Raw genomic sequence first — 24,871 nt, 5'->3', positions numbered from 1 at the left:
TATTCCAATGCATATCAATTAGAATATTCTTGAATAGTATATTCTTGAATAGTTTTTTCATATTCCAATGCATATCGATTACAATAGTCCCTTCTGGCAGCACTACTGAGAAAAACATTACAATATCAAATCTAAGAAATTCAAAGGAGAGGATCCTTAAACTTTAACATCAAATTTAAGAAATTCCACCTGGCAGAGTATATATCTCCATATCTTCAAAGAGATAGAAAGTGGATGTCTCCACCCAACTCCACTTTTTGATCGACACGAAGACTTTGATACCTTGACGCATCCGATTTTGACTGCTCGCTTAACCTTGGCCGTAATCCTTTGAGATGTTTCTTTAACATCGTCCCACATATGAATATTCACACTCCATAGAAGCGGGTGTTTGACACAGGCACTGTGGGAGTCCTATCAGAGAAATCTTGCTGTCGAAGCAATCTCATTGGAATGCCCACTCCCACATATGAATATTCACACTCCATAGAACCTGGTGTCTGACTCAGGCACTGTGGGAGTTCCTCGATCAGAGAAATCTTGCTGTCGAAGCAATCTCATTGGAATGCCAAAGAGTCCTATATAACAAGGATAAGGTAATTGAACAGAGCGACCTCTCTCAATTGAAAAGACTTTCAATTTCAGTCCGACCATTTCTCAAGAAACGCACTACCGCCGACACTTTTTCTCGAGCCGCAATTCCTGTTCCATTGAGCTCTGGTTTTCCGTTGCTGGAAGCATAATCGATCAACCCATGATGTGCAGAAGAGCACAGCAGTATTGAGCCCAAGAAACCCACATACATTTCAGTCAAGAATGCTTCTTGGGGCGGTTCCCGAAGAATTCGCAATAATTCCTGGACTCCCCAACGACTTAGCCCGCCTGTGTTTAGCCTGCGTGCCTTTGTCTCAATACGGCCGATTGAAGACAGTCTGCAAGGCCTGGAGAGCTACGCTGTACTCAAAATTCCTGTTCGACTTGCGAAAGAAATGGGGGAAATCGGAAGAATTCCTCTGTTTGTTCAGAGACGACCCGTCCGTTGTTCCGGGCGAGATTTTCGACCCCCGGAGCGAGTCCTGGCGCCTGATTCCGCCCATGCCCTGCGATCCACAGAGGTACGGCCTCACCAATTTCGTCTGCGTGGCCGTGGAAGGCCACCTCTACGTGATCGGGGGTTCCGTCTTTGACACCCGGAGCTTTCCCATGTACCGCCCGTCGTCTTCCAGTGCAGTGTTCCGCTACGATCCTGTACGCTCGCGGTGGGAGCGGCGGTCCAGCATGAGCCACGCGAGGGGCAGCTTCGCCTGTGGGGTCCGCAGCGACAACACCGTTGTCGTTGCTGGTGGAGGGTCTCGCCACGCGCAGTTCAGTGCGGGGGGAAACATTTTGTCGTCCGTCGAAAGATATGACGTGGGGAAGGATCGCTGGTTCAAAGAAGATGATCTTCCTAGTGTGCGGGCGGGTTGTGTTGGCTTCGTTTTCCGTGATGAATTCTGGGTTATGGGTGGCTACGGGGTTTCAAAGACGGTAGGTGGGGTTTTCCCCATCGATGAGTATTACAGGGACGGTGAGATTCTTTGCACCGACAGCGGGAAGTGGAGGGAACTGCAGCCCATGTGGGAGGAAGGTGAGCGACGGCGCCTTGGAAGAGTCGCTGTAATGCAAGGCAAGAATGGAGAGTCAATTGGCATATTTATGCTCGAGGGAATCAAAATTTACAGGTCTGTTATACTGCTTTGGCTTTTGAATTATCTGTTAAATAATCATTGGTTGAGCATTATGTTTAGTGGCAAGTTTATGGGTATTATTATTATTTTTTTTTTTCATAAAAATACTGATGTAAAAAGCTCTCTGTGCCCAGAACGGAATGTAAGCATAAACTGTCAAAACACCAGCAGCACACCCTAACCGGGCATTGACATACTATATCCAACCAAACACAAGACATCAATCGTACTTTCTTAATTGAAACTACAAAATTATGAGGTAAACCACTATTCGCTACCAAACTATTAAGAACGAAAATCATGTGTCAAAAAATGTCAAAAACGGATGTAAAAAATGGCCTCTTTGTAAACCCCCTTCCGACCTCTTAAACATGGTGGTTGCCACTATTTATAACTCCTTGAAAGTACCCCTGCTACTTTCAGCTCAACCTACAAACATGGGGTAGTCATGCAAAAAAATATAACACACGGTTAACACACGGTGAACAGAGGCTTAAAAAAGGCTAAAAGAGTTCATTCATAATGATCTCCAAGCAGCAGTGGATTTTCCTTTTGAAATCCTCCTCACTCTTTTTCTTCTCAGAAACCAAAGAAGCAGCTGCTGAACATAATTCTCCAGAAGAGAGATTGCCCTCTCCTCAAATTGAGCCTGCTGTTTGGCATACTGCTCCTCGTTATTCCTGCTATTAGATTTTTTGCTTTTGTAGCATTGTTTCTTTCCTCTTCTTCGAACTGAGAGCTTATGTCCTAGTTGGGAAGGGGATAACTTGACATGCCATTAAATCTGCATACCCTTCTTGTATATCAAAGGGATTAAGGTCTGCTTCTTTCTTCTTGTCACGGACACCTGCACCTTGGGGTGGCCTCTAGGCCTTTTACATTGGCCCGCCATCAGAATTTTACTGTCTCAGAATGCTGGGATTCAAAAGTCAGAACAATGGTCAGAGTATGAAATGAAGTGTATTCCATCTTGATTTTGGCATAAAGGCTTGACTTTCATCGACCAAGCTTTGATTGCACATAATGCAGGATATGTTCTGCCTAACTTCATCAATGCTTGATATACAATCAGATCTATACCTCTGCGGGAGAATGCCTCAGCAATTTTTCTGAGATTAAGAGCATTCATAACCTCATTTATCTGCATATTGGAATGATGCGATGAGTTAAGCGGGGATGTGGGGGCGGGTTGCGGGGCACACCCCTTGGCTAAAGATTCTAATCAACAATATTTTCTAGCTCCCCTCTTCTTTGTCGAGAGGATCCCCTAGAGTAAGGGACTGAGATGACTCGAAGAGAATGACCTGGTTTGCTAACCAATCCATAATCGATTTGAGGATCTTCTTACACGCATAAACTTACAATTCTCAAAACAATCTATTTCTTGATGGGTCCATGTGACTTTGCTTGACATTTCCGTTGAGGGGCGAGAGATTCTTCTATTAATATGGTTGATGATGTGATTTGAGTCCCCATGAAGAGGACTTCCTTTTAACCTCTTTCTAAGCTTTCGGCTATGTCCACCACAAGGCGTTCTATTGCTGCTTGGTTGTTTAATCTGGTATCGAGAAATTTGAAAGACACTATCATGATGTGTCCATGCTCATTTCTAAAAAGACTCCTTGCCCATGCTTGACCTGAGTTGCTCTTGGATTCTCCCTCAAACTTGAACCTAACCCATTCCTCCATAGGGGCTGAAAGACTTCTGTCCGTTAATCAGGGTTATAAGCATCATTGCTGAACCTCTTCTTCTTCTTCTTCTTTTTTATTATTATATTTGTGTTCTTTTCTTTCTTCCGTGGAGGTGCGAGGAGGGCGGGATTTGGAGGGTTCTTTAATAAATGCCTATAGCGGTGGCCAAATTCATCGAAGACTTGAATTATGATATTATCCCATTGAAAGTCATGTCAATCAGCCTGGAAAACCATACCGGGAATTGAACCCTGGTGGATGGCTTAGCACTCAATTTGATCAGTTAAAACAACACCTATTTGCAAGAAATTATAAATCTAATAAGTATTTGATGGCTTAGCACTCTATCAATTTGACCAGTAAAACAACACCTATTTGCAAGAAATTATAAATCTAATAAGTATTTGAATGACGTTTAGTCTCTTTTGGTTCTTCAAGTTGTTGCTAAGATGGGCGCCATATATTCCCTCATCAATTAAAAGGTATTTGCCTGTGAGACCACATTTTGTGTAATGATCGAGTTTTGCTAAAATGTAGGATAGCTGCCGATATTTAGGAGAATAATTTAGGACAATAATTGTAATTGTAACGTCGTTCAGAAAATAATGATGATGGAATTTAATCATGGGTTACTGCCCTTCCAGTTTGATGCCATGCATAACTATCAACGCCTGAATGTTCTTCCACTGTGCATCAATGAGCATAAAAGAATATATTTATATTATATCAATGTTCTACCAAGTTTCCTGGATGCGGAATTGTGCTTTCGGAGAAATGCATCTAGTGGATGTGTGGAAATACCAAAAATTCTAAGGAATGTTCTGGGATATGTTGGGGTCTTTAATACAGGGGATCGGGTTGAAATAATATACTATTCTTATATTTTTTCCTCAGTAAATAAAATTTCGTTAATAGAAATGATTGAAAATTACATTCTTCAGATACACGTCTTGTGTGTATTCATACATCAGAAAATAAGACCAAAAAATACAGCTACGAGAGCTGATGAGTGGAGAGAGCTTCTTGGACTAAGTGCCCACTTACATTCTAGACAGCACTATTGTGCTGGGAGCCATAAAACAAAAAACCAAACTTTACAAACAGCCTGCATAGGCACCAAAAAACTGTCTGTCTGTAGTGGACTAGGGCAATTTTCTAGTGTTTCTTAAGCAGCTAAGGTTACAATCGTTCTTAGCAGTATTGTAGACTAATGCAGATAAAATTTCCAACAAACAGTGCTATTCAATAAACCATTCAGCACAACTGTAATTTTAACCCTTCAACCATTAAACAACTTGATACAACCCGATTCCAATAATCCAGCACAACTGCAATCTGTTCCCAATTCAATACTGATATCAACCAAACTTATTTAATAATTCAAATATACCCTAGATTAAGCTAAACTCACAGGCTAGCTACAAATCTGAAATTTTACTCTATTACAGGGCTGTCCGAGAGTCCAAATAAGCTCCAGAATGCAATCTGCGTTTCTTCAGGAAGACCGCGAGTGATTTGTAGATGATCGAACTCTTCGGAAATCAGTCCCAGATCTGCGGCATTTACTCTAGGAAATTCGGACCTGTTTCTAATCTCCGTCTATGCTCAGTAAATGCTCGTACTTCTGTTCATGCGCTGTTCGGTGACCACAGAGAGGCTCCTTCCACACTTTAACTGCAGAATATTAGTGAGAAGCTGACGTTAATCCCAGAGCTGCTCTGCCATACTTCAATTTAGTTTCTATACACTACAGGAAAGCTGCGCAAGGGTTTGATCACTGGAACAGATAGTTAGCCTCAGTCTTAAACTTCGCTCTGTTTAGATCCTGCCTCAGGAAGAATCCGCTCAGATTTTGACCAGATTCGCTCTGTCCAGAATTAATCTCAGAAGGAATCCGTTCAGCTGGAAAAACTCGCTCTGTCCAGAACTACTCTGAGGGGATCCACTCAGCTGGAATATGATTCGATCTTCCTTGTCTTAGGTTTTTTCCACAAATACTTCACTGTGCGCTATAGAGAGATCCCTGTTGCCAGAATACAGAACCAAAAGGAAAATAGGACTAACTAGGGTGGGTTCTTTCACACAGAAATTAGTAGAAGAGAAGGGGTCTTAAAATCCTTAGAGCTCTAGCTGAATAAAATATATGATTTGATCCACAATTGATGATTCCTTTGATCCCAACCCTCCTCTATTTATAGATTTTTCATGGGCTCCCAAGTTGTGAGTGCAACCCCAAACTTTGGGTCTGTTTGACCCAGCTGCCCAATTTTTGTACAATGTTGCCTCAACATTGGAAAAGTTGGGTTTTTTTACCCCTTTAACAAGAATTTAGCCTATGGGGTAGGATAGGCTATTTTGTCCTCTATTAGACATCAATTTGGAGAGGACATTACACTGTCCCAGAATAAGAAAAGACATAAAAAGTGTAAAACAGTAAAGCTGAAAGGCACAAAGAGTATTCAAAGTAACCAGATACTGTTTGAATGTCTCTAGGATTAATCTGCTGCTGGTCCCCGAGGAAGTCCCTGTATGGTCCGTGAAAAAGCTCATAGACCTGTCCATCTCTCTGTTCTATAATACCCCATAGGCCCTGGTCCATGTTGAGGCCTTTTTTTTTGAGAGGCCGTCAGCTATCCTGTTCCTTTCCCTGTAAACATGGTTGCAAGTAAAAAAAAGAGAACATGTCAGTGATTTGCTTGATCTCCTCCAGAATAAGAAAAAACATGATGTTCCTGTAAGTTTGAGTTTTATTCATCGAGTTTATAGTAAGCATGGAATCCCCAAAAGCCTGAATCTGAGTGCATCGCTTCTCTAAAGAAAACAACAATAAATGTTTGAATGCTAAGAGTTCTGCCTGACTATTGGTCCCCCTATCCAAGCCAAATTTTGCCTGATAGCAGTGAGCTTCCGAGAGAAAAATTACAAAGCCACCTCTGCTCTTCTGTCCCATGTTTATTAAGGCTTCCTCGAAAAAGGCCCACGACGGAAGTTTGTCTATCAGTTCTGGTCTGAGCACTCTGGGAAGGGCAAGATCCTTTTCCTGGGGAAGTGACTTAAAATGGCAAGAACTTTTGCTGCAATATGATCAGGGATCGATGGTTTGTCCTGAAAAATGGATCTATTTCTGGCTAACCAAACCCCCAGCATATAATTAAAGGAATTGTATTGAGAGCACGACAACTGGGATTGGAGCGCCATATATTATAAATTTTTTAATATTTATAGTATTTTTATTATAAATATAATTTATATTTATGTTTACATATTTATCAATGTTTTTTATTTGACAGAAACGGGTAGTGGATATATTAGCTCATATTTATCATTGTTGCAAACGTCGATATTGGGATAAAATTGGCAACAAAAAAAATCATAAATATCAAGAAAATATTAGTGAAATTTGCCATCAACAAAATTAAGATATCATCAAAATATCGGTGAAAATTGGCAAACATTGGCCTGGCCAAAAAATTGTGATATCACAATTTTTTTCGTGATAAAATCGGGATTTTTGAAACACTGATATTTATAAATATAATATTTGTATTAAATAAATATATTATTTAATGAATTTATAAATATATTTTATAATTGTCAATATATATTTATAAAATATAAGAAATATAAATTAAAATATATGAAAACTGAAGCATGATTCATTGAAATCTTATACATAACAATGCTCGATAACATTCATCATCACGTGTAACAAAAAAATCTCAAAATTAAAATGGGTTGAGGTCCAACCAGTATGGAATCGGAACTTGCTAATGAACTAGTCTACTAAAAAGTAATAAAATATGTAATATTTAATATATAACACACACATTAATGTGAATCTAAACCATTAGACAACCAATATGTAAAGTTTGCTTATGTATATAGCATGTTAAAATTGGCAAATAGGTCCAAATTCCACTTTAGACAACTCATTTGATAGAGATGACGATTGCATTAAATTCCTCTTTTCGAGAGGACCAAAATTGATCTAAAGATCATCAAATTTGGACAAGCAGAAATGTGTTTTTGAATTTATACCCACACGTGTAAATTGTCAAAGTCGACCACAATCATGTAGGCCCATGAAGCCCAAGAGACATGTCACTTCACCCTCAATGTCTTGTATAAATATAAGTGACCTCTCACCTCATTTGGCATGGCATCATCATCACTCACACATTCTTCTCTCATTGGTTCGTACAGCTATTGGGCATATTTTTTCTCTCACACGTGTGGCAAGGAGGACAAATTTCAGACAGAATTATAGGGCTGAAAATTTCAGTCTTTCTTGCAGTTTGACCAGTGTTGACTTTGACTTTCTAGGTAGATTTTGAGTTTGATCTTTTGGGCAGTTTTCTGTTTGGGCAGGCCGCACTCTTTGGCACAGAAACCGAGGTGTTCTGAGCACTTTGACTGCAGAGATAAATTGCAGGTTGACTGCAGACTTCAAGACAGAGTTTGACCAAGTTTGACTGCTGACTTTGGGACTGTTTTGGGCTGACTTTGACCTCCTGTTCAAGCCAAGTTTGACTGGGTATGACCAAGTTGCTTTAAGGACATTTTGCTGCTACTTTGACCAACGTTGACTTTCTGGTTAGGGCTGAATTTGACTGCAGATTTGACAGGGCTGTTTTAACTTTGATTTGGCAAGTCAACTTTGACTTTTTGTACTCTCCTTTGGCGCTGAACATTTGATATAATAATAAGAAGAATTGATAAAAAGTGTTTTCCCCATCTTGGGGGTTTTCCCTGACATCCGCCAAATCTGGTGTCCTTTTGTCTTGGCTTGTCTTCTGTATTTTTGTTATTCATGTTCTATCTACAATTATTGTCAATGTGATTAATGGGTAATGTGATTGCTATTGGAATACTAAATTGGAAATTGTCATTGGGCTGCTAAAGAACATTGAAGTAATTGTGCTAAGCATAAAACATACCATTGTTCTTAAAATTAACATGGTTTCAAAGCACAGGTGAAGACAAAGCCCAAGCAAGAGAGAGAAAAACAATCACTAAGAGAGATCTATTGGATAAACTATTGGACAAGCCTCAATGACTTCTACATCTTACTTCAAATCTAAGGATTAAGCTCAAGGACAAATGTGACTATCATGCATGGAAAATGACTTTGGACTTGACTTTGGAAGAGCACGATGCCATGGACTATGTGCAGGGAGGAGTGGTGGAGCCTCCTTCAAATGAACTTGCTGTTGCAAAAACGAAGTATAAGAAAGGTGAGGTCAAAGCTAAGAGAATTATCGTAGACTCCATTCAAAAGCATTTGGTTCCCTATATCTCTGATTTGGAAACATCTAAGGAGATGTATGATAAGCTGGTTGGGATGTTCAAAGTAAATAATGCAAATCAAATGCTCTTTCTCAAGAACAAGTTGAAGGACATCAAGATTGATAAAGGGGAGTCTATCCAATCCTACTTTATGAGAATAACACAAATCAAGAATGACTTACTATCTATTGGAGAAGTTATTGCTGATAGGGAGCTCACTCTCATTGCACTTGGAGGTCTTTCAAGAGCACACGATGTGTTTAAACACCACCATTCTCAACAATGACAAGATTCCTAGCTTCGATGAATTATTGACTAGATGCACTCAAGAGGAGACGAGGATGATGGAGAGAGACAAGCCTGTTACCCACCACTTTGTAGTTGATTTCCCCAGGAGAATTTTTTCTCCATGGTGAACCTTAGTCGGCAGCTAACAGCCCCTTGCAGCCTCCTACTAGCTTGTTGTGCCATTTCTCTTCCACCTGAGTCGGCCATGTGGTACCTCACCCACCTGTATTAATTGTATGTTTAAAGGTGGGCCTCCCGAATCTAAAGGTATGTCTTGTCATTTGGTAATTGAGTATTGAGTTTACTTATCATGGATACTTCTGGGTACGGATTGATGGGGGGATTTGGCGAAAAGGGTGGGTTTAGTTTGTGCTCTTGCCCCCTTGATCTCTTTTGGATGTTAGCCTTGGATCTTAGTCCCATGGGATCTCCTTTATTGACCATTTGGTTCTAGGGTGGTACTATTTGGGAAACACCGACTTTGGGTGCGTGGTCCCGCTCCTTTATCCGCATATATTACACCCTTTTCACTCACTATACCCCATTCATCAGTTCTCCCACCTGGGTCCACATTTCCATTCTGGGTCCACATAAGGCCAACCTCCCTATCCCTTTGCCCCCACCTTGGGTCAAGCTTGGAATGATGCCCCAGAGTTTGAAGCAGCTAAAAGAAAAAAACATAATTGGCCACATTTAATAGGAAATTGTACCACAAAATGCAAAAGATGGTCGGGACAACAATGATTAGCACATGGGAAAAAGCCAATAGATGAGCTCTACCTCAATCCATGGTCATCACCCTGGTTCCTTTGGCCCTAGATGAGGCTCCTTTATCATTCAGGAACCCATGATTGTCCCAACCCTTGGAGGGAAATGAACTGCCCTACCTAAAAGGGGTAATCACCATTATATCTTACTCATCATGCTCTTGTCCTTTGAGCCCCGAGCAGTTAATGAAATTCTTAGCTTCGATGAATTATTGACTAGATGCACTCAAGAGGAGACGAGGATGATGGAGAGAGACAAGCCTGTTACCCACCACTTTGTGGTTGATTTCCCCAGGAGAATTCTTTCTCCATGGTGAACCTTAGTCGGCAGCCAACAGCCCCTTGCAGCCTCCTACTAGCTTGTTGTGCCATTTCTCTTCCACCTGAGTCGGCCATGTGGTACCTCACCCACCTGTATTAATTGTATGTTTAAAGGTGGGCCTTCCGAATCTAAAGGTATGTCTTGTCATTTGGTAATTGAGTATTGAGTTTACTTATCATGGATACTTCTGGGTATGGATTGATGGGGGGATTTGGCGAAAAGGGTGGGTTTAGTTTGTGCTCTTGCCCCCTTGATCTCTTTTGGATGTTAGCCTTGGATCTTAGTCCCGTGGGATCTCCTTTATTGACCATTTGGTTCTAGGGTGGTACTATTTGGGAAACACCGACTTTGGGTGCGTGGTCCCGCTCCTTTATCCGCATATATTACACCCTTTTCACTCACTATACCCTATTCATCATTTCTCCCACCTGGGTCCACATTTCCATTCTGGGTCCACATAGGGCCAACCTCCCTATCCCTTTGCCCCCACCTTGGGTCAAGCTTGGAATGATGCCCCAGAGTTTGAAGCAGCTAAAAGAAAAAAACATAATTGGCCACATTTAACAGGAAATTGTACCACAAAATGCAAAAGATGGTTGGGACAACAATGATTAGCACATGGGAAAAAGCCAATAGATGAGCTCTACCCCAATCCATGGTCACCACCCTGGTTCCATTGGCCCTAGATGAGGCTCCTTTATCATTCAGGAATCCATGATTGTCCCAACCCCTGGAGGGAAATGAACTGCCCTACCTAAAAGGGGTAATCACCGTTATATCTTACTCATCATGCTCTTGTCCTTTGAGCCCCGAGCAGTGAATGAAATTAAATTCATAAAAGGCAAAAGGCATATAAAGAAGGGTAGAAAAATCAAGGTCGGGGCACTTCGTGTACCACGATTTCTCCCTTCTACACATTACATACCCAGGTGTGGGCTTCCCCTTATTCGACTACCCTTATGCCCTAATATGTGGCCCAGGGTTGCCCTTCTCATTCCCTATTCCATTCCACTTATTTATCACTTGCCACCCCCATTAGAGGGATGTACTTTGGACATACTATCCCCTTGAAGCACTGAAACCGCTTAATAAGGTGCTTGGTTAACCCCCTTTGGCGCTGGGAGACACTAGCACATGCCAAAGCCCACTACGGAAGGGCATGCCATTATGAAGTGCCCACTTTGTTATCCATGATTTGTAAACTCTTTTACCCGATTATTTTAATGACTGGTTCTACTAGAAGCTTAGGGGACACATTGGATCTTCTGTAGGATTACTGGTGGTTTCTATTCGGGTTTGGTCTCCTTATACGGGATCCTAACCCCCAGAGGTCTACATTGGTACATATACAGTGTGCATAGAGAGCCATTGGTCTCCACAGCAGTAGACAACACTCCACGGATCTTCATCGATGCTTAGAGACTACTAGCGAACCACTTTTGGGATGATGGTGATATGCTTGGTACATTATGCTCAGGAGGCCCCCACAGGAGCCCCACACTCTTGGTAGGTGTCCCAGGACTTGTACGAGGTCATGGCAACATTCATTCCACCACTCGGACCCTTGCAGAGGATCTACAGGCATTTTCGATTTTCATATGGAGACTCATGGGATCTACTACTTGGAGAACAAGGGACCACCCCGTTGTCTGTCATATTTCGAGGAATTTATTCCTCAATATGGCACTTTGGGACATTATTAGGCCTTTGGAGGATCCCACGACATGTACATATTATTATTTGGCTCCTTGTGAGGCTTATTTTTACACTTGTGAGCTAGTTTGGGGGGCTTGTCACCAATAGGGGTTTTATTTGCACATTATTTTAGCAGCATCAAGACATCCTCAATACATTGTAGTACTTTCATTTGAAGAAGAGCCTGGTGTCTATTTTTGTGATGGAAGATAAAGGCTTCAAGGTAGCATTTATTGATGGAAAGGTACGTATTTGGCAAAGAAACTCTAAATATGCATTCACACTTGGATTTAGGATTGATGGTCTCTATCAAGTTGGAGGAAGTCCTTTGGAAGCCTTGACTCGCGATACTTCTCATCAATCTAAATTATGGCACCGGAGATTTGCTCAACTTCATTACAAAGCCTTACCTGGGGTAAGGAAGATGGTCACATGTATGCCTGAGTTCAACATGAATCATAAAGGAGTTTGTCAGGGTTGTGCTGCTGGGAAACTTACAAGGGGTCCATTCCTTTCTAGTGAAAGCCAACCTACTGATATTCTTCCATTGGTCCATTCTGACCTATCTAGTATGTTGCCCTTAACATCATTGGGAGGATACTTATACTATGCAATCTTTGTGGATGACTTCTCACGTTAAACATGGATCTATTTCTTGAAGAAAAATGAAGTGTTCAAGTGGTTCCGTTCTTTCAAAACATTGGTGGAAAATCAAACAGGAAAGAAAATCAAGATATTGAAGATTGATAATGAAACCAAATATGAATAAAATGAATTCAATGACTTTTTTAGAGAGGCTGACATTTGTTAGAAAATCGGAAAGGCAAAAAAATTTCCTTATGTTGATAATTACTTGTGATACTCTTATGTTCTCTTTTATCTTTGTTTCATCAAGCAATTATCAAAACAAAACATGAAGATTAGGGACACCTAGTGATGCGGGGGAGCGCTCCCCCCCTTGCTCCCGCTCCCAATCCGCGCTCCGGGCGGGAGCGGCTCAGGAGCGCGCTCCCGATAAAAAAATTTGCGCTTCCTGCCAATTTAGGGAGCGACATCGTTCCCGTCGATCCCGGAGCGAATCGCCCGACGCCGGGAGCGATCTGGGCGGAAAAAAAGCCGCGGACGCGAAATTTTTTTCCAATTTAAAAAAAAAAAGAAAAAATTGTTTTAAAAGCCCAATGGGGCAAACAAACATTTCATTATCACTTGTATGAGAGCCAGAGCAAGGAGAGCAAGAGCAAAGGAGCGAGGGGAAGCGAGGAGCAAGTGTTGAGGAGCGAGGAGGAAGCTTGCAGAGAGGTAAGTAACTTAGTAATTTAGTTACTTTAGTTAGTTTAATTTAGTTAGGTAGTAATTTAGGTAGTTTAATTTAGTTTATTAACTATATTTAGTAAAAAAATTATGAATCTAAATTAAATTAATAGATTAAAATTATTAAATTAATTAATCTAAATAAATTAAATTAATTTGCAGATTCAAAACCCTACAAATATCAAACATCATGGACCTAGCTATATTTCTTGGGATTTTCCTCTTCTTGGTCCCTTTTATGGTTATTATGGTGCTGGAGAGTAGGAAACAGAGGGGCCAAAATGAAGAGGGGGATGAAGAAGCTGGAGAAAGTGGATTTGATGAAAACCCCGGTGAGGAGGAGCTGGAGGAGGGTGAACATGACTCTCAAAAAACTAAACAAGACCAAACCCCATTGTGGAAATATGTTAACAGGCCTGAAGCAGGGAAAGGGGGTGGAACCACTAAATTTCATTGCCCCCATTGCAACAATGATTACACAGGTTCATACACCCGTGCCAGAAAACACCTCTGCGGGAAAAGGCCATGGGATGGAGACAAACAAATAGGAATCAAAACTTGTCCAGCGGTGTCAGCAGCGGATAGAGCCAAATACATAAGGGAAGAGGAGGAAGCCCAATACAAATCAAAAAAATCAAGGGTTTCTTTGAACCAAGCTCACAATCACAAGCACAAAGATCTCCTTCAACATCCTCTCAAGGCAGTGGATATGGAGGCACAGGGTCATCAGGTTTAAGGCGTAGAACCATATCAGATTTCTTTGATGAGGGGTGTAGGAATGATGTGGATTCCAAGGTTTATAGGTTTCTCTATGCATGTGGGATACCATTCAATGTTCTTCGCTCACCTTATTGGCACGAAATGGTTTCTGCCATAAATGATGCCCCTAAAGGATACAAGAGCCCTGGGTATGACAAGGCAAGAACCGTTGGACTTGATCATGAAAAAGAAAAAATATCACATTCTTTGAATAGAATGACAAGTTTTTGGACTGACCATGGGGTGCCCATTGTATCTGATGGATGGACAAATGTAAAAGGCAAGCCATTGATAAGTGTTCTTGCTGTGTCTGTTAGTGGTGCCATCTTTCTAACTGCACATGATTACTCAGACAAGTTCAGGACCGACATCAACATTGCAGAAGCATTACTTGAAACAATTGACCGTATTGGGCCATACAATGTCATCCAAGTCATCACTGATAATGCTCCTAATTGTAAGGCAGTGGGAGCAATTATTGAGGATAAATACCCCAACATATTTTGGTCTGGATGTTTGGTTCACACATTGAACCTTCTGATGCATGATGTTGTCAAGAACAAAAATGCACAATACCAATGGATTGGTGATTTGTACAAGAAAGGCAAACAAATGATAAAATTTATTACAAATCATAGCAATACACATGGCCTTTTCCGCAGTCACTCGAGATTGGAGTTGTTGAAGATTGGAAAGACCAGATTTGGTAGCTATTACCTCACCTTCAGGCGCCTTTTGAAGGTAAGAGAGTCATTGGCTAGCATGGTATCAAGTCCACATTGGCAGGTATTAAAGGAAAGGGCTACAAATGCAGCTGACAGGCAAGGTTTTGAACTGGTGGAGGAGGCCGCTCTTGATGGTCAGTTTTGGACAAGTGTGAGGCAAGTGTTGGATTTCACCAAGCCCATTTATCACATGATTTGGTTTGCAGATACAGAAAAACCAGTGATTGGCGAGGTGTATGAGCAGATGGATACCATGTTGGGGCAAATAAAAGATATTGTTCATACCAGAGATTCTGACTTGTACAAAATGATTCACGATTTTGTGTGTGTACGGTGGAATAAACTTAATCTTCCACTACATTGCTTGGCGTATATCCTTACGCCAAAATACTACTCTACATCTTGGTTGGGCCAACCTGCACCAGGGGGTGGGATTAGGACCAAACCCTATTTAGATGCAGAGGTAACTAGTGGATATTTGTAAGCATTGGAAAAGTTGATACCTGATAGGGAGGAATGTGCAGCTGTGCGCCTTGAAATAGGCAGATACTTCAGTGGCATTGGTTTGTTTGGTACCTTCCATGCAATGGAAGACAGACAAATTTGATGCTCTCACATGGTGGGAAACATATGGCGGCCATGGACTTTTGCCAAAATTGGCAAAAAAAGTTCTATCACAGGTTGTGAACACTTCTTCTGTAGAGAGGTGTTGGAGCACCTACAGCTTCATACACAATGTGAAAAGAAATAGACTCAATGAAAACTGAGCAGAAAGCTTGGTTTATGTTCACTACAACTTGAGGTTGTTGAGTCATTACTGTGATCGGGCTTTATGAGGATCCCACATATAGAATTTGGGACAATCACCCAGAGGATGACAATTTGGAGGATGGTATAGTGCATCTTGAAGAACTGGAAGAGGAACTTATAAGGGATGAAGATGAAGCAGTTGCAGCAGCCATGCCACCTCCACCTCCACCATCCAGTAGCAGTGCTCGAGGTCCGAGTCGTGTTCCTTTGCTGTCGCCACCTCCATCTACACCCTCACGTGGAGGTTCTAGTTCTGGTCGTCGGTCTGTGCGGGAGACTCCTAGAAGATCACCACGACCTGCTTATACTCCTAGAGACTCTCGTGGCAAGGGCCACATGTAGATTTACAGTTTACTTGTCTTTTCTAGTTTCTATTAGTTTTCATAACTGTTGAGTCTTGAGTCCTTGACTCTTGACTCTTGACTCTGTCATATCATAATGATATTTTTGGTAAACAATATATGACTGTGACAATGAAAATTTGAAGTTTGAAGTTGGCAATTAAAACTCATTGGTAATGATTGTGAATTATGAATATGATGCTTTGTGAAAGACTAAAGTTGTTTCATTTCATTTCATTATTCATGTTTCATTTTATAACATTTCATTTCATGTTAACAGTTAGAAGTTAGGACTTAGAAATATCTAAAGATATTACTTCTTGTAATGGTTAACCGTTAAACTTAGCTTACAAGTACAACTTTGGTGATCAATGATGATAAATGTTATATATTGAATTTTCAATTTTGAAAGCTTGAAGTTGAAACTTTAAGATTGAATTTGATGAATCATGATTCACGAGACTCATTATGTTGTAGTTGTAATATGTATTTTACTAACTTGTGGACATGGTTGATGAAAATTATAATTTCTAGAATCTAGATGATTGATGTGATATGGTTCAATGATCAATCTATGTTGTTTTATGTTTTTTATATCTAATTCATCATTCTACATGTTTTTGTTGACATATATGTATCAAAAATTAAAAAATATAAAAAATATATATATTTTTAAAAAATCGCTCCCGGATTCGCTCCCAAACCGGGAGCTTCTGAAAATGGTCGCTCCTGCTCCCGTTTTCGCTCCCGCTCCCGCTCCCAAGTAACACTGGGGACACTAGATGTAGGCAGACAGCGAGGGCTAAAACCCCTATATAGGGGAAAACCTAGTTAAGAACTCTTCCTTTAGCAATTCAAATTGAGATGGACCGACCCTAGACCAACAAACCTTCCTCCTCCACCAAGTGAGGCTTCGAATGAGATATTGCAACCTTCAATAGTCTCTTCTTGTTTAGTAGCTATAGTCCAGAATCAACCCAGAAATTTCGGCCCCAGCTTCACTAACAACATCATAATTTCGGCCCCTCCAGCAACTTCACAACATCACATGTGTGAGAGAAAGAGAGAGAATTTCGACTTCTTATGCTTGTGAGAGACCTCCTTCTTCTTCGCTATCCTTTTTCCTCTTCTTCCTTGAAATTCACACTTTTTTCTTAGCCCAAAAATTGCAGATCGAACTTGTTGTGTGTATGTGAAAAATGAGGCCAAGTTGCTACCTTTATATAGTGGTTATGCTACCCAGTTTAGGCCAACTTGTCTAGTTTGAGGTCGACCTGGTGGAGGCCTAATTGACCTATTTTTATAATAAAATAAATTTATTTTTTGACAAATAAATCCCAAGAAAGGTTCTTTACAATATGACTTGGACAAGGACACTTGACATAAATCCTAGAAGCCTTCAATGGAGGCTTTGACCTTAAAAATAGTTGACCCAAGCATGAAACGCATGCTTTAATAAGTCAATTTATTTAATAATATTTTTTTCTTTCTTTTGATAAATACATTTTATTATGACTTAAGTACAATTATGAAGACCGACACTAGTTGCATTCTTTAACACTCCCTCTTAACTTGGGAGGTATTCATAATTACCTATATCTATAGAGGTACATGGAAGATCTCCAAAATGAATTACGAAGAGTTCTAGCACACTTAGTGTTGCGGACTAGATTCCTGATTAGGGTAATCTATTCGAGTGGGACTAAGATGTACTAAAGCTTTCAACAAGTCTAGACCATCAGGCTTACTAACTAACCATCAACCCATGGATCTAGATGCGTATCCAAGGTCAGAGCTCCAAGATCAATGCCACCCTCCCTCTTCGGGATCTAGACATCAACACATAGGCCGACCAGATGTCCTCCCAAGCATTTGCAATTAGATGCTTCATCTCTCCCTAATAAACTACATATATCCATTTGTCCAAGTATGCTTCCAGAGTGTTCATCCTTCTTATGGAGAGATTTATCTGTACAAACACAAACCCCAATCAACAATAAATTATCAAATATACATATACGAGTAAGCACAAATCTTCGAGGTCCTTAATCATCCCAATGCCACTTATATCAAGTTATTCATATGCAACTAGTCAAAAGTTTTTCTTCTTTCATTTCAGTAGCATCAAGACACCCTCAATACATTGTAGTACTTTCATTTATTCTCTGATTTCTTCTTCAAGGTATCCATCATGACCATCATAATATGCCTTCCCTCTCAACTGGGGAGATTAACTACTATCTTTTTCTATAACATCAGAGAGTCTTTCATGGCTCCATTCCTTCTTACGGTATCAAGGTCATCTTGATCATCATCATGCTCATATAGACATCTTCATTATCTTGAAGATTGTGTACCTTCAAAACTTTAATAACAAGTACAACCAAATACATATATAGAAGCATGAAGTTAACTGTATCAAAGTTATGTCAATATAATGGAAGCATCAAAACAATCAAATACTTTAGACATCAAATACCTAAACCTAGTTAGGTTCATAATAAGAGACACATACCTTTTGCTAGGGTTATTGTCATAAACCCTAGACCACATCATTAAAACTTAAAGCAACTCAATCAAGATATCAGTCTCATTATATCTAGGGCCTCAATATTACTTTCAGAGATATATGACAAACTCTACTAAACCCTAAATTTCATCTTCGAGACACAAATCCTTAGATATTAGCTATTCAATCAAATAACAATTCTACTATACATGTTAGGGTTTGTCGCAAACCTTAGATTTTATCTACAAAACTAGATCATATTGGAAACAATATCATTATATTCTAGAATATCAATCTTCTAGTAAAGTTTTGTTACAAATCCTAGAATTCACAAAATATGAGCATCGATAATTAGGTTAGCATACTCAGATATATATATCTAGGATTTCATAATCATACACTAGCATATCACAACAATATCTACTAGGGAAACCCAAGACACAAACATCAATAAATCAAAATTAGGTATACAACAATTTCGTTTAGAGTAGTGTTTCAATCAGACTAATATACACCTAGGGTTTCACTCCTAGAATCTTACAAGGGCTTTGTTCACAAACCCTAATTCACCAAACCTTGAAGATCTAGGGTTTCAATACATAGCATAGACATAAACAACAAATCCTAAAGGGCTAAGGTTTTTTTTATCATAACAATACCAAAACATCAAAAGAATAGGAATTCTAGATTTCATCAACAACCCTAAGTAGACTAGGGTTTCATAATCAATATTGACACACCCTTAGGTTAGGGTTTTACAGTGAACCCCTTTAGGGTTCCACAAGCATAATAATATAATGAGGGTAGATTCAATCTGATGATTAATCACCCTAACAAGAATCTAGATTCAATCTGATGATTAATCACCCTAACAAGAATCTTATGATTCAAAACCCTAGACATAATGATGTCAGTGATGTAAAGCGAATTTAAAAAGAAGAATGATTGTACCTTTTGCATGAAGAGAACTTTATAACAAAGCTTATAGTTTAAGACATACCTTGAGTTGTTCCTTAACAAACCTTGTATGACATCAATTCTTGAAGGGCTTCCTTTGCAACATAACTTCTTTTATGCTTCAAGCTTATCCTTTGAAGTCTCCTCCATAACTTTTGTGTATTCTAAAGGCTTTCCTATCCAAGGAAAATATAAAGAAACAATTATTAGCATACAATACAAACACATCTTGATAAGAGAGGGAAACCAAACATAAAAGATAAGACAAGGAGTAAGATACTTATCTTTGGTAAAATGGTGAGGGCTCCCTCTTAATCCAATCTTGAGGGATACCTACAACTTTATCAAAATGAAAAATGTTCTAACAAGACATGTTAGACCTATAAACTCTAGAAATCAAAACATAAAGGAAAACAATTCGAAACAAAAATAAAAGACTAAGAGGGCAATGTAAGAGAGAGAGGACTTAGTAGTATAAGTCCTTGACTTCTCATTCTTCAGTCTTGTTCTTCTTAGGTGGATCTTCATCAACAACATTCACATCTTCCCTTTGTCTCTTATTTCTTGGATTTTCTGGACAATGGCTTTTGTAGTGACCCATCTTGTGACAGTTGTAACATTCAATCTTGGATAGGTCCACTTTCTTCTTTGGTCCTTTGAACTTCTTGAAGGTTCCCTTTTTCTTGTGATGAGCAGAATAAGCATTCGAGGTGTTTTCTTCTTCTTCCTTCTTGTTGTTTACTAACGATATTCTAGTTTCTTCTTGACTACATGCATTCCACTTTGTTCAAATGTTGGCGTATCCTTCCAACTGTTAAGCCTTGATGTAAAGGCACTCCAAGACTTTGGTAGTCATATAAGGGCAGTAATTACGAGCTCCTTTTCTAGGACAACTTCATCTATTGCTTGGAGTTCATCTCTGATTCTAGATATTCTTATAAAATATGATGAAACTGTATCATCATTTGTCATCTTAATAGTTTTTAGTTCATTCTTGAGGCTTGTTATTTGACCAATGTTCTTGATTGTGAATAACTTGGAGAGAGCCTCATACATTTCTTGAGCTGAATTTATATTGGATATGTATGGAATTAGGTTATCCTTAACTCCATCCACTATAAGGTTCACAACCAAGATTTCGATTTCGCTAAACTTTGCTTTTTTCTGCTTCACTTGATTCATTTGTAGGCTTCTTGATTTTTCCTTGAACGAGATCCAAAACTTTGTTTTTTTTGAGAATGAGGTCTATCCTTTTTTTTCCAGGCCCTATAGTTGGAGGTTCCTTCTAATTTGTTTTCTCCCTTCATTGGGTTTGACATAGTTCTTGTAGATGGTAGACTTATCTCCTTATATGATCCCCTTTAATGACCTTTTGTTGATCTCCTTTTTCCTCAATAGATCTTTTAACCTGCCTTTTTCCTCCTCCTTCACCTCAGCTCTGATACCATGTTATAAAATCAGAAAGGCAGAAAGATTTCCTTATGTTGATAATTACTTGTGATACTCTTGTGTTCTTATTAACTTTCTTATGTTCTTCTTTTATCTTTGTTTCATTAAGCAATTATCAAAACAAAACATTAAGATCAGGGACACCAAATGTAGGTAGACAGCTAGGGATGAAACCCCTATATAGGGGAAAATCCAGTCAAGAACTTTTCCTTCAGTGATTCAAATTGAGATGGATCAAGACCCTAGACCAACAAACCTTCCTCCTCCACCAAGTTAGGCTTCCAATGAGATACCACAACCTTCAATAGTCTCTTCTTGTCCAGTAGTTATAGCCCAACATCAACCTAGAAATTTTGGCCCTAGCTTCACCAACAACTTCAAAATTTCGGCTTTCTCAGCAACTGCAGAATTTTGGCCCCTCCAGCAGCTTCACAGCTTCACACGTGTGAGAGAAAGAGAGAGAATTTTGACTTTTTATGCTTGTGAGAGACCTCCTCCTTCGCTATCCTTTTTCCTCCTTTTCCTTGAAATTCACACTTTTTTCTTAGCCCAAAAGCTGTAGATCGAACTTGTTGTGTGTGTGTGTGTGACAAATGAGGTCGAGTTGCTGCCTTTATATAGTGGTTCTGCTGCTCAGTTTAGGCCAACTTGTCCAGTTTGAGGCCGACTTAGTAGAGGCCTAATTGCCCTGTTTTTACAATAAAATAAATTTTTTCTTTGACAAATAAATCTAAAGATTTACAATATGACATGGACAAGGAAAGTTGACATAAACTCTAAAAGCCTTCAATGGAGGCTTTGACCTATAAACAATTGACCCAAGCATGAAACCTATGCTTTAATAAGTCAATTTATTTAATAATATATATATATATATATTTTTGTTTTTCTTCTAATCTTTCGATAAATACATTTTATTATGACTCAAGTACAATTATGAAGACCAACACTAGTTACATTCTTCAACAACATTAAGAGGGAGACAACTGTTCCATACACTCCTGAGCAGAATGGCGTTGCTGAAAGAAAGAATTGAACAATCATGGAAGCCACCCATAGAACACCAATTGTTGACAACCCAGATATTTCATATTTCCTTTCTTACATATTTTTTGGATGATTAGTCATTTTTCAATTGATCTAGCATCTCCTTAAACCGGGAGGACAACATTGTCCACTTAAACCAAGAGGAAATGGTGCAGAAATGGAGAGAAGACAAACTGGAGAATAATAATTAGAATTGCTGTTAGAGATTGGTTTCTGATTGGTCATTAATATATATTAAAATAAAAAGGGAGACTAGTCAAATTTGATGTCCCTATTCTGTATGCCTATGTAAAAAGGTGATACCATGTAGAAGAATGATTTATTAACAAATGGAATAATCACTCTTTTGATTTTTAACCCTAGGCTGTTCAATTCCTTTTCATATCCCTTCTGGAAGAACCTGTCGTCATAATTGCAGCTCTATGCATGATTTATTCACCTACCTGTGCAAATTAACTGCATTTAAATCAGGAAGCTGGTGCACACAACAGAACACATTGGGAGAGGAAGCCTCTTATGTACGCGCTGAGCTTTTACAAGAAAGAAAAAAATGTGAAGGAACATGATAAAACTTGGAAGGAATATGCAAGCAATTTCTTCCAGCTTGAATGGCCCTTCTTTGGAAGTGATCATAGCATTACCAGTAACCTTCTTCAAAAATTTGCTTATGGGATATGCATCGCTCACATAAATATTGTGACTAATGAAACAATCACTAACCTTGCACCAAGTCCCATGCCACTGCAACTGAGCTAACCTCTATGTGTTGTAGTTGAAATGATTGCAAATATGCTACATCATGCCCTTGCAGAGGTTATTTGAGCTCATATACTGGCTAATAGTGGTGGTGAACAAAGAATTAATTGGTATTGTGTTGCAACTGACACTAATTGTCGTTTGCTGAGATGTGGTTTGGAATGTGACCACAGAAAGATAATAAAAATGTTTTCTGCAGCTTGTAAACTGACTGCCATGTGTTCATTCTGTGGGCTGTTCTGCTGCAATTCTGAGTACCAAAGTGGTCTATCAATGTAGGGAACAGTTATGTGGAAAACAGTGGGGCATTTAGATGCATGAATTAGACATCGTATGGTGGGATGCAGACCAAGAAGGTATTGTGCTCTGAATGCACCATTGTTGACTACTCAAATAGACATTTGAGGATTAGTCAACTACCCCATAAGCAGAGTATATTTTTGAGCATTCCATCATGGTCAGAAAGTCAGAATTTTTCAGAATTCATCATCATCATTCAGCTTCAGCTTATCATCATGTAGTTCAAATTCTGCAGCCCTGCTGGGTCATTGTAATGATGTAAAAATAATTCTAGTATGGTGAATACAAAGCCATATAACACACCTAGTTAGCTTAAGATTTTGCTAGAGAGTCCTTTAGCTAATTATTTGTGTTTCTCAACACTAAATAATTGGTCAAGTTTTTCTCCCAGATATCTCCCAAAGCTAGAGTGAGACTTGATGGTAAAGTCTTAGGTGAGTCCTAGTGTATAGAGTCGATGTAAAATGACATACTAGATCATGTCTAAAGTTATGCAAAATTTGGTTTTGTCTAGGGGTCAGTTCTTAATTGTTGAAATTCCCACTGCAGAACTAGATTTTTATGTAACATTTGATGTAAAATGTAAAAAGTGTTGTCTATAGAGGTTGTAAGGGTTATGAGTATTCAAAATTACACCTCAACACCTCAACTTTCGATCTACTTTGAAGGTGGAAAAATATGTCTATACTCCTCTAGAGTCATGTTAACTAGTTTTTGGCAAAAAATGGTAAATAATTAGTTGAAAATTATCCAGAAAAATAAAATAAGAGAAAATAAAAATTCACTCCAAGTGAAAAATATTAAATATTTTAAAAATGATGAGCACTTTCCCAAGAAAGGAATCAAGTAAAAAGTTTGTGGAATCTCCACAAATCAAGCAAGAAAAGTCTCAAAAAGTATTCGTTGGTTCTCTTCAACAACTAATGGTCCAAAAAAAATCGATTTTTAACTATGTTGCATGAATTTTCGGTACGTGGGTACTTCAGGGACAGGGGAACAAGTATCCGACATGGCTAGAAGTTTTGCCCAAATTTACAGGAAACGTCAAGTTGAGAACGATGATAATATAATATATTAAAAATAAAAATAAAATAATTAATCTATTTTCATCCAAAACTTGCCAATCAAATTCTATCCTGCAGATTCCATCTTGCAATGAAGTATGTAAAAGATTGAACTTTGAAACACTGCCAGGAAAAATCAAAATATTAATCCATAAAAAATTGCCAATGAAATTCCTTGCCAACAAAGAAACATGCAAAACTCCCAAACGGAAAGAAAATGTTATTATCACTTGATTGTAATGTGATTTCATACAACACTATATTATATTCAACTTCAAAATGCAAGTTTGGACCGAAAAAGGGCTATTTTTACTTGATTATTATGTGATTTCATGCAACACTATATTATATTCAACTTCGAAATTCAAGTTTGGAAATTTATAAAATGAAATTGACTAACACGCTACTCTTTCTCTTTCTGACCATCACTGTAATTTGTTGAATCTTATCATTAAAGCTTCAAGATAGACTTCAAGAAAGTAGACTTATTTGCAATTGTTGAACTTCAAGATTTGCAACAAAAGTTGCCAAGGAATCACTAACAACTGTCTATATTTTGTTGAAACCTTTGCTACATCTCCACATCTCTGTTGCTTTATAGAGCCCATGCAATCCAACCCCCTGACCTAACATGTATCACCTAGAAAATAAACAAATGGTACCTTTCTTTGTTCAAAATAGGTACTTGAAAGGTGAAAATTTGCTCAAAATAGATACCCAAAACGTCAAGATTTGTTGTAGTGAAGCTCCTGAAAAGCTCCAAACTACCTATTGAAGCTCTCGAAGATTTTGGAACGTTTCCTACCAGCTCCCAAGCTCCCAAGAGCGCGGGAGCGTGGGGTACGTTCTTTCCAATGCCAGGGAGCGGTACCAGTGTTACTACGATTTTTAAAAAAGGGTGGTCCAAGTTGGTTGAAATTGAATGAGAGATTATCGAGAAAATCGAGAAAATTATTTTTTTGGTTCGGGATTAAACCTTGGTCAATCCAGCTCAATCTTCTAGACAAATCGAGCTCCTCCCTCAAGATTTGCGTAGACAATCAAGGGCTACAATTTTTTTGGAAGA

The 24,871-nt window shown here is 39.0% G+C and overlaps 1 protein-coding gene across 1 annotated transcript in view; it reads left to right on the top strand.

Moving 5' to 3' along the window:
• Window positions 1-269: 269 nt before the first annotated feature.
• LOC149144330 (F-box/kelch-repeat protein OR23-like) overlaps window positions 270-24,871 on the top strand; it is a 30,310-nt gene continuing 5,708 nt past the window's right edge. Inside the window, exon 1 of the mRNA XM_089450158.1 lies at window positions 270-1,721. Within this exon, the coding sequence (XP_089306284.1) occupies window positions 817-1,721 (905 nt within the window). The 5' untranslated portion in view covers window positions 270-816. The remainder of the gene's footprint in view (window positions 1,722-24,871) is intronic.

Source organism: Pinus tabuliformis, chromosome X (genome assembly GCF_031772625.1).
Source record: "Pinus tabuliformis cultivar Carrire ecotype Pingquan chromosome X, CPIR1, whole genome shotgun sequence".
Lineage (NCBI taxonomy): Eukaryota > Viridiplantae > Streptophyta > Pinopsida > Pinales > Pinaceae > Pinus > Pinus tabuliformis.
Note: the sequence above shows the minus strand (reverse complement) of the source record. Positions and strands in the feature narration are given on the sequence as shown.